This window comes from Brienomyrus brachyistius, chromosome 7 (assembly GCF_023856365.1).
Source record: "Brienomyrus brachyistius isolate T26 chromosome 7, BBRACH_0.4, whole genome shotgun sequence".
Lineage (NCBI taxonomy): Eukaryota > Metazoa > Chordata > Actinopteri > Osteoglossiformes > Mormyridae > Brienomyrus > Brienomyrus brachyistius.
Window position 1 is genome coordinate 1,340,031 of NC_064539.1, and position 19,461 is coordinate 1,359,491.

Sequence of the window (19,461 nt, forward strand, 5' to 3'; positions counted from 1 at the left end):
TTTGCTAATTTGTTTGAATTGTTTTGCATTACATTGCCCGTATGAAGCTTCCTTCCAAAATATTATCCCGACAGGCCACAATTTGGGTGTCTGAGTAACCGAATTTTTAAGACTATGTAAATAACACCCTTCAGTCCATGCACCGGTCTGGCTGTTTTCCCAGCCACTTAGCCATTGTGGGAATGAGGTGAAACCTGAGCTTCTCCCAGGAAATACGGGCCACACACAGATACACAAACATATTTTTGTAGAAAATAAACCTAAACCTCATGTCTTGGGACTGTGGGAGGAAACCTATGCCAACTCCATACTCTCAAAAACGGGAGGCTTCTCTGTTTGCTTCTCGGTTCCGAAAGGCCATAGAGGCCTGAAATGTCATTGTTACAGCCAGCGGTTAATAATGCGCCATTCTGGAAGTGAGTTACGTTCCTTTCAGAGAGCGTGTTGGTGCTTGGGGTTTTTCTTTTTTTTTTCCTTTTTCATATTCTGTCGTAATTCTCTTCAAGGTCATTATAAGGAACAGGAACCCAGGGAGAAAGCAAGAAACGATGTGTGTGGGTGTTTCAGGCAGGGAGTATCTGGAACGGAACAAAAAGCCAGGCATTCTTAAATGATACGAATCATGAAGTCATTTCAGATACATGTTCAAATTCTCAGTCCTGGTGGTAGACTGGGTATCTGTCTAAGGGGCATTGTGCCATTCTCCCATGACCCCTATTCAGGTAAGGGGTATGCCAAAGTGGATGGATGGATGGGGGCAAAAGGATTGTGTTAGTCCTTGTGTGTGGAGCACAGGTCGCATGAGGAAGCAGTGGCCCAAGGGGGAAGCAAGTCTTTTGGATGATGATCCATCCGATCCCAGTTCCTCTCTCATTTTGCACCCGTGCCATGGCATTTTGCCCAATCCCGGTGGTGCTCTCATTTTACACCCACCCGCAAAGCCAGGATTCTCTTTAACACTGATGTTTGCTTTACCTTCCAGATCCTTCTTGAAAGCTTTTGCACTAATGGGTGAAACCCAGGAGAGAGAGCGTGTTTTGATCCACTTCTCCAATAGGTACTATCAGTGTAATCCCACCACCATCTCATCGCAAGGTATCCAGTCCACCGCCGCCGCCGCCTTGGTCGCGTGGTGTCCCCGTGAACCTGCATCTGGCACCAGATCTGTAGCGTTTCACACAGAGCATGTTCCTTTCCTGCGTCCGCCCCTTACCGTGTCCCTGCAGACAGCGATGGCGTTTTGTCATTTGTTCCCTAGCAGTCATCAGGGAGTTCTTTGGTGTGTGGGATGGTGTGCTGTGGCCTTGCCTGGCGATCCAGCTTTGCTCCCAGCCGTACACACACACGCACGCACGCACGCACGCACGCACACACACACACACACACACACACACACACACACACACACACTACTCATGAGTAGGCATGCTGAATTGTGTACTAGGCCAGCTGTAGAATAAATATCTTCAGCTGAGAGTAGCACCGTTTACTACATAGTGTTTGAGGCGTGGAAGACAGATTAGGTGCTTAGGTTGTATAAAGAACCCTTCAGCCTTTATTCTGGTAGTTACATGAAATGGAACCACACAGATCCATTAACATCAAGCTTCAGTTATCTTGTGAAACATGCAAGTCCATTACAAAGAGGCAATATGGTCTTGCATTTTGTTACTGCATTTTTTTTCTTGTCTTGGCTGTAACACGGGCTGGCTGTGCTTTGCACTGAGTGCCATATCTCTCCATGGCAACAGTCTTAGTAACAACAAGTCCGTCTGACCAGTAAATGGGTAAAAGCTAAAACTGTCTCGTTGCTAAGACAGTTGCCATGGAAGTAATGTTTCACTTTGAATCTGTGTGGAGATTTAGATTCGAATCCGCATACGGGCCTCTATCCCTTGTTACACTTCCTTTATTATTGCTAAACAAATGATGCACATCACTGCATTTACACAGCACTAAGCATGTTCCTCATGCATGCTGCAAGCCTTTGATTTATCTTATTAGTCTTAAATGGGAGAATCCTGCCATGTGTGCATATGGGCACCAGCACCATAATACTTCAACTCCATGGTTGGATTTCTGAATCCAAGTTACTATTGATCAACTATTTAGCCATGACTTGGTTTTTAATACATTCTCTGAGGTGATGCATTGGTTATTAGATTAGATTAGTCATTATTCATACATTTTTCCAATAAAGAAACATTTCATTAACTTTTCAACTCATCTGAATGCCTGTTTTGATGCATCTTGAACATAAATTCTTGCAGAGTTCATTTACGCATTTCAACGCTGTGTTTGAAAGCCTTAATTCAGCGGTTGTTTCATCTGCCATGACATTTCATTTTTGGAAAAGTCCACCTCTGACAACCTTTTACAGTAATTAACTTTAATCTGTGATGATGATTCTTATTTCTTCTTTAATGTATGAGTATCTTAAGGATGTTTTGGATGATCAGTAACTGGGTTATGATATTAATCTCTGACAGATGGGGTCCATTGCCTTACCTGCGCTTTAATGCTGCTGAATACTGACCTTCATGGCCATGTAAGTATCTTTGTGAACTTCATGTTTTTTCACTGCTGTGTAGGTAACCCTAACTTTTCACTTCCTCTTCCATGTCACCTCAGAGCTTTATGCACTCTTTGAGCATCTGCAAATATCGGGACTTCTCTGCAAACATTGACTGTTTCGGAAAGGTCAATTTTATAAACCGAATTTTGTGTACAATTGAACTTTTCGGCTATGTAAGGATGGAATATGGGAAATCTATTTTGGAAACCTAGTTTGGTATGACAATTGATTTAACATTTGATTTAAACTCCTATAAATGTGTATAAGCAATATCATACTAAAATGAAATATTCTTCACTTTTTTTGAGCTTCAATGTTTCACTCATCAGTTCAATAAAGGATGTGGGAGCCAAGGAGATAGAGGGGGATGTGTATACCCCAATAATTAATTTGGATTCATCCATTCCTCAATAATTAGACCATTGTATTTTACATCGTTAAGTTGTACCCCCCGTATCCCGGTTAGCAAACTCTCTCCTATGCCACTGAGTTCAGTGAGCTTATAAAAATCCATTGTTAATACCATTCTGGAGTCATGCTAATTAAATTTAAAAAAAAAACACTGCTTCCTTTTAAATGTTTTTATTTTGTCTGGCAGATTTTAATTCCCACTGAACTTTTTGTCTTCTATGTGCTTTTTTTATGGAAAGATCGATAAAAATTGCATTCCTTCCAGAGGATCTCCACTTCCTACAACAGGATATTTTGCACAAGGGCATTGTCCATGATTAAAGGATTTGGATGAAACCTGGCTGAATGCAGATGCATTTAAAGTCACTCCGATAAGAGCAGCGGCTTGTAGGGGACAATCCGCCGTTGCACTGGCCCTAATCCAAATGCAATCCTCTACCTAGTTATATGTGATGTATTCATGAGAGCTTTTAGAAAACCATGTAACTGCTGTTAGCTGGGAAAGGTATTAATAAAATGTATCTGGGGAGCTTTTAGGGAAAATGCTTGAGACTTTCTCAGTTTTGTTGTGTATGTATTAGATGCATATCCTTAGCTCAAAAATGTGTCAATTACTCTCATCTCAATAATTCTTCCTCCCTTCCACCGCCCGTAACGTCTGCATTCCCTTCTTATTCAATAGGTGGTAAGTTGGGCTTGCTTTGGTACCCTTTTGCTCTGTGTTTGATATAAGATGTTTGTTTGGCCCTCACTGTGCCGCGTGTCCACCTTGTCCGTGCATTTATAAATGGAGCTGTGATCAGCACTCGCCTGCAGTGTTGCCAGAATCCAAGTGCTGCTGTTGCTTTCTGAAGTTCAGCTCGTGTCCATCTTTTTGCTTAAAGTTCAGACTTGTTTTCCAGTGTGTGCAGCGTAAACCCATTTTAAGACATGTCAAATTGACACCTATTTATCTACTGTGTGTACTAGTGCTTGAACATTTATGAAGCACATTTTGTTTTTCAAATGTATTTTCAAAATGTATTTATATATAGAAATATATGTAATTAAATCATGTGGTATCAAATATATATGAAAACGAATATATAATAATAAATAGTATTATTATTGTTAAATTGGTATAAAATTTTCGTAACACTTTTCTTGAGGGGGCATAAGTACATTATTAACTCTGTTACTACTCAAGTCCAAATCATGAACAATTATAGTAACCGTATGAATCGTTATGACTGATATATGATAAGTAATTAGTGTACTACGACATTATTTGTGCCCTCTCAAGTAAAGTGTTACCTTTTTTTAAACTTCGTCGCGCTTTTCCATCCGTAACGACTCTTACCAGTGGCACTGTAGTTGACACACTTTTCAAATTTTTTTTCAAAGAAAAAAAGTGCACATTCGTCTGTGTTCGTTTACGAAGCCCCATCGTTAGTGATGTTTTTCGCGAATTCCGCTTATTTAGTCCAAAATGCGATTTGTACTGAAGTTTTGCATTACCAGCATTCAGGTCGATAAAAGTAAACTTAGTGAAAACGGCATAAAATCCTTATAAGGGGCATTTCAATTGGCGCCGCGGAGCCGCTGCTCATAATGAACCGCGCTGAGTCGGGACTTGGACGCTTGAAACCCACCGCCCGCTGAAGCGTTTGCCGGCTCTGGCCGCCTCCAGGCCCAGCCGGTACCAGCAGAACCGCCTGAGTCACCCGAACAGACACGAGTTTGCCGCCCAGCCATGATCCCCCAGGCTTCTAACAGCTAAATATCGTAGTGTCCTGTTTGATGTCAGGCGTGCTGATTTTGTTATTATACGTGTTAGTGTTTCTCGTTGCCACCTTAATAATGTTAAACGTGACATAAAATGACGATAAAGAATTCAGATTATAATTTATGATGCCAGTTGAGACAGATGGGATTTCTTTGGGGCGAAAAAGATTCCCTTGTTTACGGAATGTCAAGAGGATCTGCTGATCATTTTATTGATCTGCAGGGTAGTGGTAATTTTTTTTTTAACAAAATCATTTTATCTTTAAATGGGATTTATACGTCTGCCTGTATGCCTTCGTTATGTACACCAATCCTTCCACTTGTGCGAACTGCTTTACCGTGCGACTGCGCCCTGTACGCATGCGGAGTTCGCCAAGTGGTTGGTTCACGCGCCAAGACTAATACACCGTGTGTACGTACGGTATTTCAAGTACATCATAAGCAGTAAATTTCGCACTTATAATAACGGATGGTCTGTCTCCATTCCATTTTTTAAACACTACACTAAATGTTTGTTTCATTATGTGAATATATAAATATTTTAGCAGCAAGTCATACTGTACATGTGAAATGGTTTATGGCATAATATAATCTTGAGGATTTGTGTAATGTGTAAAATTAGGAAAATACAGGAAAATTTTATTCCCGTCATACTGTGGCTAACGACTAATTTTAGGCACAAAACCTTTTATTGGATAAAAACAATACACTAGCTAACTGCAGGTACAGATTCCTGTGGACAGAATAGACTTTCAGCTGAATTTCCCAGAAGGTTAGATATCAAGAACACCTTGTCTGAAACACTGTTTTATTAGTATTTCAGCATTATTATTGCTATTATCTAATACCACATTATCATAAATGACAGTCCCCTGAATTAGCATTTAGAGGTATCTGTTCGTCCTGCGCTGTGTTAATGAACCCGGCGCAGTGCACTGTTCCAGCATGCATAACCATAAACTGCAGATTATATTGGGTGGCGTATCAGCAAGCCCAGTAATATTGTTTTTGCACCTTTTAAGATGTCATTACAGATTACCATTAAGGGAGGTTTTTTGTTTTATTTTTGTGTGTCCATTGGTCTGACTTAAATGAATACGAGCCACCTCAGATAACCTGACACTTACAAATTAACCTGATATGTGGTGCACCATGTAATACTGAAGTCAGAAATTATGAGTGTCAGCATACATCTTGGCACTTGGGAGATATTTTAATGAATGGAAGCGATCAGGCCGACCCCCTCCCTCTCCATTAGGCACTCCAGTACAGATAATTATTCTGAACATTTTGAGTGTTGATCAGCACAAACACCGGTGTCTTGGGGGAGTTAAACGGGGGCCTCGGAGCCCGATTCATAGCCATCCCGAGGCGTTAAAAAGCCAAACCATTTCTGCTTCCCTGCAGAATATCGGGAAGAAGATGACGTGCCAGGAATTCATCAATAACCTTGATGGCTTGAACGGGGGGCAGGATTTCCACAAGGAGCTACTGAAGGTGAGTATTGAGGCTGCACTCAGGGGACCGGTCACCCGTCTTTCTTAGAACCGCTCACCCGGACCCATCTCCAGTCCAGATTGGAGTAATCCTAGTGCGGTTCTGATGGTTAGAGATGAGTGGAGACAAGGGTAGGGTTGTACATGGCCCGCCAGTTGAAAGGAGTGCCTATAGCATTACCAAACTATTTTAGTCCTCTGTGTTCAAAAGACAATGCTATCTCTCAGGCAGAGGGAAGTCGACTTATCTTTGCTAATCAGCTTACATTAACCTGATATTTGTACACCTGATATTGTGTATGGCTTGTAACCGAAGTCCGTAAAGTTTCTACCCATGTATTAATTAGTGGTGGCAGTGAAGAATGGAGTTAAGGACTGTTGGGAATGACCTGTAGAGGGCAGCATTCCATGAAGACCACAGATCTATTGTGGTTTATTTGTAATGTTGTGCTTCTGTGTTTGTAGTCGGTTGTACTGTACCCTTACTTAACATTACTTTCAATGTAATATACTTCTGGGTGTCAGATATGTCACTGCTTTCATGCACAGCTGTGATTCTAACTGTAAAATTTATTGTTGAAATGGTATATATTGGTAGTTGTTACATTAATCACCCGAAGCACATTTCACATGAAACAGGTTTGAGAATGTTTATGAGTATATTGGGGTGAATCTGTGGTTTGTTTTGCCACCTTACACCTCTTGGGAGTTTGGCCCCAGCTCTTAATGTGGAAGTTTTGTTTTCCCAGTGCAGCTGATTCTAAATTGTCTTGAGTGTGTTGATTGTGTGTATGTGTGTGTAGTTCCTTTTATTCCAATACGTACCTCACACCGAGCCCCGCTGTGATAGGCTCCAAGCAGCTGTCACCCTAATCGGGGACGATGTGTCACTCAGTGGGTTAGCGGATCTGTGCCCATGTTCAGAAGGTCGTGGGTTCAAATCCCTGGACCGGCAGAACAGTTGTTTCATCGTTGGACGGATTCTGGCTGCCTTGTGCTCTGATCTCAAGATCTCCTCGCTTGTGGGGGAAAAAAGCATCTGCTAAATAAACATATATAATTGGGTAAGTAGCTGTTGAAAATGGGTGCACTGGCAGATGCTGTCAGACGTTACCCTTTCAGAGATGGATTTTTTCATGCTCAGGAAAAGGGTAATCTCTAGCATTTGGGAAACTGTGCACTAGCTGAGTATTGTCACTATAAAGCAAGCAGAAAGCCTCGGTTTCAAATCGGGGGGGCTATTTGTTGTAATCCGGAGGGAGGGTCAGAGGTCACTACTACACTGCGGAACCAGAACGCAGCCAAGCTATCGCTTATATGAAAGAGTGGCCCTTTGACAGAAATAAATAATGAAATAATGGCGGCTCCCCTCCTCCTGTCTAATAAAATGAACACACCTCACGCCCACAGCAAATTCTCGCAGCGACAGGAGCCTGGCAGCAGCACCGCTTGGCAGACGTGGCGGCCAAATGGCGGGCGTGACGGAGCTGGCCGGGAAGGCGAAATGTATCCAGTGCGCCCGGCCGCGTGAGTGGCGGTCCTCGAGAGCGTTTCATTATGACCGTGCTGCATGATGACCTTCTCACATTCTCACCGCACATGCAAGGCATCAGCTTTTATCTTATGGCATTTAAGCCCCGCCCCCATCAGCTTGATTTATTTATTAATTGCATTGTGGGAGATTTTGCTTTGTTATTCAGTGGTACAATGCTGTTAAAAACTTGCCATTTGAGAATGAATGGTAATATATAAATGTTCCGTGTGAAACTGGATAAAAAGGCATGGATTGGTTTGCACTTTAAGCGAATGCCCGGCAATTGATAGCCAACTGTACAAGGTTAAGTGCTTTGAGAATAAGAAGCTGTACCTGCTATTTTCTGCAGGCAGAGCGGTGGTTTGGCCTTGGTGATGTACTGATAGACAACGCCGTCCTTTTAAACACTCTGTGGCGTGTTGCTGCTGGAGGAGAAGCTGCCGGCATCATGAGGTGGTTACCTCCTAAGTGAGGCTAGGAGAGCCTCTGAGGGGCCCGCATTTGCCCCTAGCTCTGCTTTTCCTTTGTTATGGGGTAAAAAGGCTGCGAGGATGAGGGGCTGTGCTATTTTAGTACGTATTTTATGATAAAAGAATGCAGAAATGGTTTAAGAAGCTGAATGCTGATTTACAGTAGACTGCCAAAAATATATGCCAGGTGCTGATACTGAGGTCAGAAAAAGGTAACTGTTTGTGGAAATCTATTTTTCTTATCGACTTTGAATTATAAAACAAAGCTTGTTCGCTGTAATTAATGTACATAACTTTCTCGCAAATTTGATTTTGAACCGTTTATTTTTTTCCCCCTCTTGTGACATATGTTGACTGTCAGCCAGTGATTTCTGTCTGTTCGCAGAAGTGCATCATTATGCTTCGTTACATGTCCTGGGGTGACCCAGTGGCATCGCTCCTCGGTCAGACACGCGTGGTTTCCGCCGCGGTCAGGCGAGCCGTCGCCTTTGATGCTGGGTCCCCGGCACAGGTGCTGCCTTGCCCAGGGGTTCTGGGCCCCCTCCCGTTTCATCTGTCGTGGTACAGGTGTTTGCTTACGCCTTGATGTCAGACCTTCCTGTCTCTGGACATCATCACGGCAAAGTCCGGGCGCTGAAAAAACAAAAACGCTGCAGCTACGCAGACCTCAGGTGTTAAAACCCACATGTCTGTGAGGTCCATCGTATTAAAGGGATGCTACATTTGCAAGGAAGGGCTCTGCAACCCCAGACTTCTGCTATGTTTCAAATCAAATCACTTTCAATGTCATGTCACTTCACTTGTCACTAGTACACAGGTACTATACATGTGAGTGAAATGTTTGTGTGCAAAGCCTCTCGAAGCAGCCGTAGTACGACATGAGTTAACAACTAAAATATAAGTATAAGCATGTAACACACTTGCAATAAAATAAAAAGGCAGAGAGAGAGCGACATTTGAGTTGGCACCCATGGTGTCATCTCTCGGCACTTCTTCGAACTGCCCTGCCGATACCGACAGTGCACGCTCAGCGGTTTGTCCGCGCCGGGGTGATGGATGGCGTTTCCCTTCTCCCATCGCAGCAATTAATGCAAGCACTGGAGGATGTGGCCTCCACCAGCTTGCCATCCTTGATGGACTAAGATGAGAAATGGTGTTTATGGTTCTTTGGTCCCCTAAACCCGTAATCATGTCCGAAATTAGCAGCTTGAGCTATACATCCGCTCTATGTGTCGTCCAAGCCGTACGGCTCTGTTATTCCCCACTCGAGGCATATTGAGATCCCCTGATGAATGGTGACTCAGTGGCCACCATGGATTTTCCTTCTGGACATGAGTGACGGTCATGAGTTACGGTTACCAGTGGGAATCACAGAATCAAAGGCGATCAACTGTGATCCCAAAGACAAACAGTGTGAAAAGCCAAGAATGATATCCAGCGATGACTGTTGGTATCGCTGAGCATTCAAGTCGCTGTTTGTTTGGTTCTCTGAAATTTCTAGCTCCTATTGATGTAAAATGTAGTTCTTGTTTTTTGTACAATGAAGGTCTTCACCTGGCTTTTCAGAGACGTTCCATAAGTTGTTAGCAGATTCGTGGGGTCTGCTGCTACAGTCACAGAATATCCCAGCGATTAGTTATTAATCTGTCCCAGCATGTGTGAGTAGCTTATGCTCCCTGTGGATGTAATTGTTTCTATAATCCAGAGGTTAGTGTGTATTCGATTCCTTCCCATAATTCATTCTTCTCTTTAGGATATGTATTATCATAGCAGCCAGTCATTTCCTGTAGAATAAGATTATTTATCTGCAGCCTGGTAAATTAACAGTATAAGACGCTGCTCTATACTGTATTGTACTGTTGCACATATTCCTGTAAGTTAGTGGATTGTTGCTGCACAATATACTCTTCGCTACTGATTTTTGGAGTTTTATTTCAAAAATCTCTAAATGCTCATTTTGAAGTATGGAGTGAGTTCAGTAGCTACCTACCAGAATAATTTTTAAGGTTGTATTTTTTTTGTTGTTGCTGTCATGCAGGTAGCTAATTGGTGTCTGTAAACAGGTCATAATCAAACTCACTCAATCACACTACACAGCTATATCAGAATTGTTTTTTTCAGTCTTTTAGATTATGTACTTGCACAGTTCTGAAGTTTAAAGAGTTTTGTATAGAGAATCAATGTTCTGTATAAACACAGCTAAAACATTCACTGATTGTATAAAATAGTTCAGCCGTTCAGTCACTACTGTACATTGCTATACTGTATCTGTGCATCATAATATGTACATTAGGAAACTTTGTAGTATGAGACAGATGTATTTCAGTACATGCTTAGTAATAAATACATGTTTTAAATGGAAGTATTGAACATTGATTCTGAATGATTTTTTGATTTTGAGTTCATCGCTTGGGCTAAAATTCCCTTGAAATTCAAGCTAAACTCAGACTCTGCTGATTTTGTCTGTTAAACCTGAAGTCCGCCTTGGTTGATGACCTTCTGAATCTTCACTGTGTGGATTTAGATTGCTGTGGTGTTGACTCCTCTCTGGGTCAGCTGCTCTGTGAGAGGAGACATCCCTTGGGTTGCTTGCATAATAGTGGGTGTAGACTGGGGCGGTGGGGTTGGGGGGGACTGAAGGGAGTCGCAGGTTTGGTGGAATTGCTCTCTGTCAGTGTTGCGTATCGCATTGAACCGACCTTTATGCTCTGCCCTGCCCATGGGGGGTGGGGGTCCCCTTAGTGTCATTGGGATTTCCATGCAATACTTTCTTGTGCTACATTTACTGCAGCAGTTTCCTTTGAGATGGATAAAGTATCCATCCATCTATCCACCCACCGGACGTTTCTGAGGGACAGGGACACGAACGTTGCTCCCCGGACAGACGGCAGGCAGATGCTATAAGCCCAGATTTTGGCAGCCGATTATCACTCGCTGTATTCATGGCTCTGTAGACAGCAGCCTTGTATTCATCATTCACATGGAGAGGAGATGAAATGATTGCTTTCTGCAAAACCCAAAATGTGTTAAAGCGGCAAATTTCTCACTTATCATTTGCAGGTTATTTTTCCCGATACCCTCAATTTCACCTGATAGCAGCCTTACAGTGATTGATATAAGCAGCAATAACATGATTAACTTACCGCATCATGTTTTTAGAAGCGAGATGCAGGCTGCAGGGAAAGTCAACCACATTTCTGTGCAAATCGCACCATTCTGGACAATGACCAAACAAAAAGGATGATTTATTTAAATTTCATGAGGCTCTCATAGACATAATTTCTCCTGTCTCTGTGTTTTGTCCAAGGCTTTACTCACATCGTCCCAAATCACCAATATGTATCCAAGTGAATTTTCAAATGAATGTTTTCTGTTTGAAGGACCAACTTGCATTGAGTCAGCTATTGCGAGTTTCCATTGAAAAGGAACTAGTGCTTTTCAGCAGCCAGCTCTCAATTTTATTTATTAGTTCCCCCCCCCTCCCCCCACAAGGTGCCTGTCTCTCTGAGTAATTAAAATAAAGTTTTTGTGGATACGGTTGACCAGAGAATGGCGTCTGTGGCAGCTGGCAGATGGCTGTCACGACCCGATGCTTGGGAAGGCGTGACCTCGCCGGTGGGCTGTGGCCGGATTGGACTTCCCGTGTCATCGTCGCTGGAATATGCTTGGAGTACGTGACCCTTCTCGTGAAATATTCAGCAGCATCTATGATGCAGATGTATCCCGTATCCCATTTCCCAGTGCTGCTTCAGTTACATTCCATAACTTTTTAGGCTTGGGACTGTTTCGGCCTGAACCGTGGACGGTCGGGCATGAGAGGGACTATCTGTGGGTTTTGCTCATGTTTTTATGGGTGGTGATGGCTGTAGGCAGGCAGTGGCAGTGGTTGTGGTGGGGCCGGTGTGTTTGTGTTTTGGGGTGGGGTCTGTAGGGCGTGTACCGGGACGTGTGGCAGGCTGTGAGCCACTGGAAGGAAACCTGGTAATTCAGCAGCATGAACCAAGCAACTGGGGCTTTATTTAAATGCTGAGTCTGCGCCATTTTTGCCTGGATTTTGTTTTTTTTATATATATATGTATATCTATATATTCTGTGAATAAATAAACTCAGACTCAAACAGCTGATGTAATCACACTAATTTGATATGTGATTCAGGAACAACTGCTTGTTTTCCCTCATCTCCTGCCATACTGACCACCTCTCTCTCTGTCTTTCTGCCTTTTTATTTTATTGCAAATGTAATGAAAGTCGATGCAACCCCCCCCCATCTCCCCTGATATTTACAGAGACCAAGATAAACAGCCACCTGTGTTGTCTGGGAATTAGTTCGGGTGCTGAGATCCAAACAGGTCGGCTTGAACAGACAAGCTGTCGGGTGTGACGGGTGTGGGGGGGGCCTGCATCCCCCTTGGGGGCCTGCATCATGTGATCTGAGGAGCCATAGCCTCCTGACTGCGCTGCTAGCCCCGGGCGGCAGGACCCTTCCATTAAACGCCCTACAGCTCGACGACGTAGTGATATACAGTCGAACCTCGTTACTACGTACAAGACTAGATATCAAAAACATGTACGTTATAAGCATAGAACGTTGTAACCACTTAGTGCAAGATGGATGAAAGAACTCACGAAATATCCATGTAAATGATAAAACTTTAATAGAACATACCCTTAAATTGACTACAAAACAAACGAACACATTATTACTTGTTAAATAATTCGACAAAGCTCATTTGGATCCTTGAAATTTTCCTTAAATTACTCACGATTACTTAGTGCTGGCCGGCGATAAACGGCAACGAAAATACACAACGGCTGGTCAAAATGGATTTTTAAAATAAACATTCGCATCCAAATTGGCACTTGGCCTGAAAATATTAATGAAATATTGATCAAATTAAATCATAAAATCCTTTACTTCCATTATTATTCTGAATTCACAATTACCAGCATGACCGGTATTTCGCAAGGTTTAATAAACAAAGAATACGCACACAACACTTAACAAGCCATTACTACACAGTCAAGTAACGGTCGGTCAAGGCAACTCATTTAACGCGGGAAGTTACAATGCAATAGACAAATGTGCATTGTCGGGCGAAGATCAGGTAGATACAGGTAGATGTAGCGACACAAGTTGTGGTGGGCGGGGAGAGCGCTGTACGTTGTAACGATGGTTAGTTTTCGTATTTTCTCTAGAAATTTGGATGTTGTATCGAAGTTTACGCTGTAAGGGTGTACGCTGTAAACAATGGCTGCTATTGGAATAATACATAGGCTAAAAACGGGAATTAGAAACCTGTACGTTGAAAAGGTGAAAACGTTGTATCCGGGGTACGTAGTAACGAGGTTCGACTGTAGCACTTTATTACGGCATTTCCCAGCTCCACTCACTTTGTTAGGCATGTAAAGTTAGTGTGGAGGGATGTTAATAACGTACTGAGCCGCTCGTTTTCATGTGTCCCCGTAATGATTCCAGGGGGAACAGCGGGCAGGAAGGGCTGTTTGTGTAACAGCATGTCAAAAGTTGTCGTTCTTTGATGATATCATTAGGGTTTTTGTAAGTGGTATTTTGATTGTCATTTCTGTTTTTTATTCATGTATTATTTATTATGAGTTAATCCGATATGCTGAGATCACTGGTGCCCAATTGGCTCGCAGTGCCAGCTTTTACGAACTCTGGACTGCCTTTATGCTACTTTACTTTGCACTAAAGCAAAACAAACTGCAAATTACCCTGCAATAACGTCTCCCATAAAATACCATACTCTCCATAAAACCTCTCCGCCCGGGCCGGTCTGCTTTCCTGTTGTTTTCGGGAAGCATACAGTTTCTCCCAGCCCCTTTCCTTGATGTCGCCGACCACAGTACGGCATTTTCCAAACCTTGGAGTGGGAGCAGATTCAGTAGAGGGAGGTAGAGGCTGGAATCACCTGTGATATCGTCTACGGGGTCCAGGGCGCCTGGACAGATCATGTTCACTATTCTGCAAATACGTTTCTTTTAGTCTTTCGTAGTCTGTGTTTGACCTGTGTGCCGGACGCTGTCCATAGTCTTCAGCTCACCTTCAGCACCGATGTCCATGACGCGGCCTCCTGACCTTTGAAAATGGGAGAGCCTCAAATGCTTTGTAATCAGACACTGCCCTCGGCGATATCCATGCTGACATTTTCTATTTTGATCTTGTGTTGCCTGACAGCTGTTTTAAGCACCTTGGTGTTTAAACGCTGACAAAGTAAGCGATGGAGATTATAACAACAGTTCGGGGGTGGGTTTGGGCGAGGTTTAATAAGTCTGCCTTTGAGGGGAGCAAACTCCAGAGCCCTGCAAATGTACTTTTAAATGCATCCCCACCCATGTAAAGAAATGATTAAGTTGGTGAGAAATGCATTGTTCACATTTCGGAAGAGTTCTGACAGTGTTCTTAGATGAGACACGTCGATAATTAAAAGCTCATTAGCCACACAGGCTTGTTGATAGGCACAGCTGCGTGGCGTGTTCTAGAAGTGAGCTTTTCGGATCCAGTAGTACAATGGGGGGGGGTGGGGTTTTGTGTGTGCAATCCGCCCCCCTCCCGCTGTATGTTTGTGTAACAGGCTTTTTCTGTTTGTGTGACAGATCCCGCGAAGGCTGCTTTTTAATTAAAGCTAGCGGGCGCGCCTAGTGTCGAAAAGCAAAGCTCTAATTGTTTTTTTGTTTTCAATTATCGCCGGTCGCTGAATGCAAATAGACGTCCCTGAGTTTGCTGATGGGGACGTTGTCAGGCAGCGAGGGCTGGTTTGAGTGGTGAACTCTCCGTGCCATGCTGTCCACTCAAAGGTTTGGGGGAAAATACTCTAAAGTATGAGCCTTGGTATACATCCTGTGTAATAACTGTGGTGAGGAGTGTAATTGAGGCGTTCCCAGTCACCTTGACTGGCGTTGCTGTTGTTATTGACATAAAGCTTTGAGGAATAGGACAGCATTTCCATCCCAGAACGTCAATTCTTTACAGAACAGGAATGTGCGAAACAGGCACCTTTTTTTTTTTTTTGAAAAATGCTACAGTTTGTTCAGAAGTTCATTATGTGTTGTTTTTTTTTGTAAAATCACAGCTGCAAATAGATACACAGGTCAATTGTTTAATTAAATAAATTTGAGAGTGCTTTAGGCATGGTGGAAATGATGGCCTTTCAGTGAATTTTCGTGTGAAAAGAATGGCCTGATGCCATGACACATCGTGTTTCTCGCTTTAACATCTTTTTACGATGCTGGGACACCAACAAAATGGTAGCTAACCAGGCAGCAGCAGCACGCAAAGGCCAGCCATCGATCACACCGGGGAGGGGGGGGGGGATGGAGGAGAAGGGGGCAATAGCTCCTGTCAAGGCTGGAGTTCCCTATGCAGACCGGCGGTCGATTGCTAACTGCCTCATAACCAGACCGTTTGCTAACATCTCCTTGGTGCCTCTTTCTGAATAGATATCTTGTGAGTCTCTTACCCGATGCAGAAACACTATCCATTTAGTTTTTTTACTGCACTCATTTTTAATGCATGAAAATGAGTCGAGTCAGTTAATGAGTTTTCTTATGTGCTAGACAAGGTTATATTAGTGCTTATGTTATTGCAGTCATTGTTTAAGGGAAAGGAAATACTCTGCAATTTTTTTTTCTTTCCTAGTAAATAATCCTTGCAGTGGTGTGTGTGTGTGTGTGTGTGTGTGTGTGTGTGTGTGTGTGGATTAGGTTTATATTACTTTCTGGGGACCAAATATCCCCCAGAATGTAATAAAAACTTTTTTGACATTGTGGGGACCATTTTTTTAGGTCCCCACAAAGATCTGTGAAGGCGATCAAAATAAAAATGTTAGAAGTTTTGTATTTGTTTTGTTATTTATGGGTAAGGTTAGGGTTGGATTGGGGGATAAAGTCGTCATGTTGGCATTACCAAATGTCCTCACAATGTGGTAAAGCTTATTTTGACCTTGTGGGGACATTTTTGTGGTTCCCTCAAGGGATAACTCAATTTTATAAAAATCTATGAATGGAAACTAAACTGGCCAGCACACTTTGACAAATAACACATGCTCAAGGTTTGCGATTTCTCCAAAGGCGCATCATTTTTGTTACTTTAAAACAAAGTCAAAATTTTGAAAATTGAAGACATTGAAAGATGATGGAATCAACTCCATCTTCAGCTTAATGTCCATTTGTCAGATGACTCCATCAATATGCATTGCTCGTATGTCTGCCACCAGTGTTTTATTGACTTTGAATAGATAGTTTTATCTTCTGTTCAAAATCTGCCACCTTTACCGAATGCCGAGGTCACACTGTTAGGGAAGTAGTTTTTCCACCAGCTTCTTGTGGTGTTGTGTTGCGATGTGAGGGAAGGATGTAGATGACTTTTAACTGCCCTGGACACCGAGACACTAGCCACGTGATTCTGCCATGCAGTATGTGAGACCAGGCCGGGCCCCCTTTCCCCCAGAGGGGAACTTATCACCCATCTCTCTAATGATGCATGCCAGCTTTCCGGCAAGAGTTTGCTTTTTAATTTAGTCACAGTGGTTTAAATTCCATCTTTAAGGCCAGCCGCCACACCTCCCGCATTTGCCGTATTATAGGACAGCCTATGGGACAGAAATGGACTGCTTAAGACAATAAAACAGCATGCATTGCCTGAAATAAGAGACCAGGATCTTTATTGGCCAAGTGCAACAGGTGCATTGGAATGCTTAGTCCAGGAGTCTCCAACTGCGGTCCTGGAAAGCTATTATCCAGTCAGTTTTCTATCCTACCTGGCTTCTGATGAACCATAGCTGTTGTCATGTAAATACCAGGAACTGGTGTGGTACGTCAGAAGCCAGGTAGGATAAAAAACCTACTGGAGATTAGCTCTCCAGGACCGGCGTTAGAGACCCCTGGCTTAGTCATTCAGCCACATTCAGTTTCAAGGAGACTACAGACAGTGCAAAGAAGTACTGGCAGTGCAAAACCAATATGACTTCCCTCTCCCCGGCCACTTCGTCCAGCTCTTCTGGGGGAATTCCGAGGCGTTCCCAGGCCTGCCAAGAGATATAGTCTCTCCTGTGTGTTCTGGGTCTTCCCCAGGGCCTCCTCCCAGTGGGACATGCCCAGAACACCTCACAAGGGAGGCATCCAGGATGCATCCTGACCAGATGCCCGAGCCACCTCATCTGGCTCCTCTCAATGCGGAGGAGCAGCAGCTCCCGAATGACTGAGCTCCTCACCCTATCTCTAACGGAGAACCCAGCCACCCTGCGGAGAAAACTCATTTCGGCCGCTTGCACTCGCGATCTCGTTCTTTCGGTCACTACCCACAGCTCATGAGCATAGGTGAGGGTAGGAACATAGATCGACTGGGAAATCAAGAGCTTTGCCTTTTGGCTCAACTCCTTCTTCACCATCACTGCTGATGCCGCATCGATCCGCCTGTTGATCTCCTGCCTCATCCTTCCTTCACTCGTGAACAAGTCCCCAAGATACTTAAACTCCTCCACTTGGAGAAGGATCCCCTCCCCGACCTGGAGAGAGCACTCTACCCTTTTCCGGCTGAGGACCATGGTCTCGGATTTGGAGGTGCTGATTTTCATCCCAGCCACTGCGAACTGCTCCGGTGAGAGCCGAAGGTCACAGTCCGATGAAGCTAACAGAACCACATCATCTGCAAAAAGCAGAGACCTAATCCTGAGGTCACCAAACCGAACATCATCAACACCCTGGCTGCGCCTAGAAATTCTGTCCAAAAATGTCAAGAACAGAATTGGTAACAAAGGGCAGCCCTGACGGAGTCCAACCCTCACCGGAAACGAGTCCGACTTACTGACAATGTGGACCAGGCTCTGACACTGGTCATACAGGGACCGAACAGCCCTTATAAGGAGGCCCGGCACCTCGTACTCCCGGAACACTCTCCACAGGACTCCCTGAGGGATGCACGAATGCCTTCTCAAAGTCCACATAGCACATGTAGACTGGTTGGGCAAACTCCCATGCACCCTCCAGGACCCTGCTGATAGTATAGAGCAGGTCCACTGTGCCACGGCCAGGGCAAAAACCACACTGCTCCTCCGGAATGCGAGGTTCGACAATCTGACTGACCCTCCTCTCCAGAACCCCCGAATTGACCTTACCAGGGAGGCTGAGGAGTGTGATCCCCCTATAGTTGGAGCACACCTTCCGGTCCCCTTTCTTAAAGAGAGGGACTACCACCCCGGTCTGCCAATCCAGAGGCATTGCTCCCGATGTCCACGCGATGTTGCAGATGCGTGAGAACCAGGACAGCCCTGCAACATCCAGAGCCTTGAGGAACTCCGGGCGGATCTCATCCACCCCCGGGGCCCGGCCACTGAGGAGCTCTTTAACCACCTCAGCGACCTCCGCCCCAGAGATAGGGGACTCCACCCCTAAGTACCCAGACTTAGTTGGTAGGCGTGTCAGTGGGGTTGAGGAGGTCTACAAAGTATTCCTTCCACTGACCCACAACGTCCTGAGTTGAAGTCAGCAGCGCCCCGTCCCCACCATAAACAATGTTGTACTTGTAATTGAAAGATTGAAGGTTCGAATCCCCGAACAGCAAGGAACCACTGAAGTACCCTGAGCAAGGGTCTGCCCCCAAGCACATGTGCTATGTCACATTGTCAGATATGGGTTAAATGCAGAGAACACATTTCGTTGTTGTGTGCTGTGGTGTGTCAACAATGACAATTAATCATTCTGATAAATTCTGATGCTGTACTGCTTTCCCGCCCTGAGCCACCGGATGGTGGACCAGAATCTTTTCGAAGCCGTCCAGAAGTCATTCTCCATGGCCTCGCCAAACTTCTCCCACACCTGAGTTTTTGCCTCATTGACCGCCAAAGCTGCATTCTGCTTAGCCTGCTGGTACTCGTCAGCTGCCTCTGGAGTCCCACAGGCAAAAAAGCCCAGTTGGACTCCTTCTTCAGCTTGATGGCATCCCTCACCGCTGGTGTCCACCAGTGGGTCCGGGGATTGCCGCTGCAACAGGCACCGACCAGCTTATAGCCACAGCTCCGGTCAGCCGCCTCCACAATGGAGGCGTGGAACATGGCCCATTCAGACTCAATGTCCCCCGCCTCCCCCTGGACATGTGTTTTCTCTGTGTTCTGCCAGAGTTAGGAGTTGAAGCTCCCTCTGACAGGGGATTCCGCCAGACGTTCCTAACAGACCTTCACTATACGCTTGGGCCTG

The 19,461-nt window shown here is 44.3% G+C and overlaps 1 protein-coding gene across 9 annotated transcripts in view; it reads left to right on the forward strand.

The window, feature by feature from the left end:
* Nucleotides 1-19,461, forward strand: part of psd3l (pleckstrin and Sec7 domain containing 3, like) — a 118,656-nt gene that overhangs the window by 58,956 nt on the left and 40,239 nt on the right. For all 9 annotated transcript variants that reach the window (XM_049021278.1, XM_049021277.1, XM_049021282.1 and 6 more), the window contains 3 exons: nt 983-1,095; nt 2,490-2,548; nt 6,158-6,247. In XM_049021278.1, the coding sequence (XP_048877235.1) occupies nt 983-1,095; nt 2,490-2,548; nt 6,158-6,247 (262 nt within the window). The remainder of the gene's footprint in view (nt 1-982; nt 1,096-2,489; nt 2,549-6,157; nt 6,248-19,461) is intronic.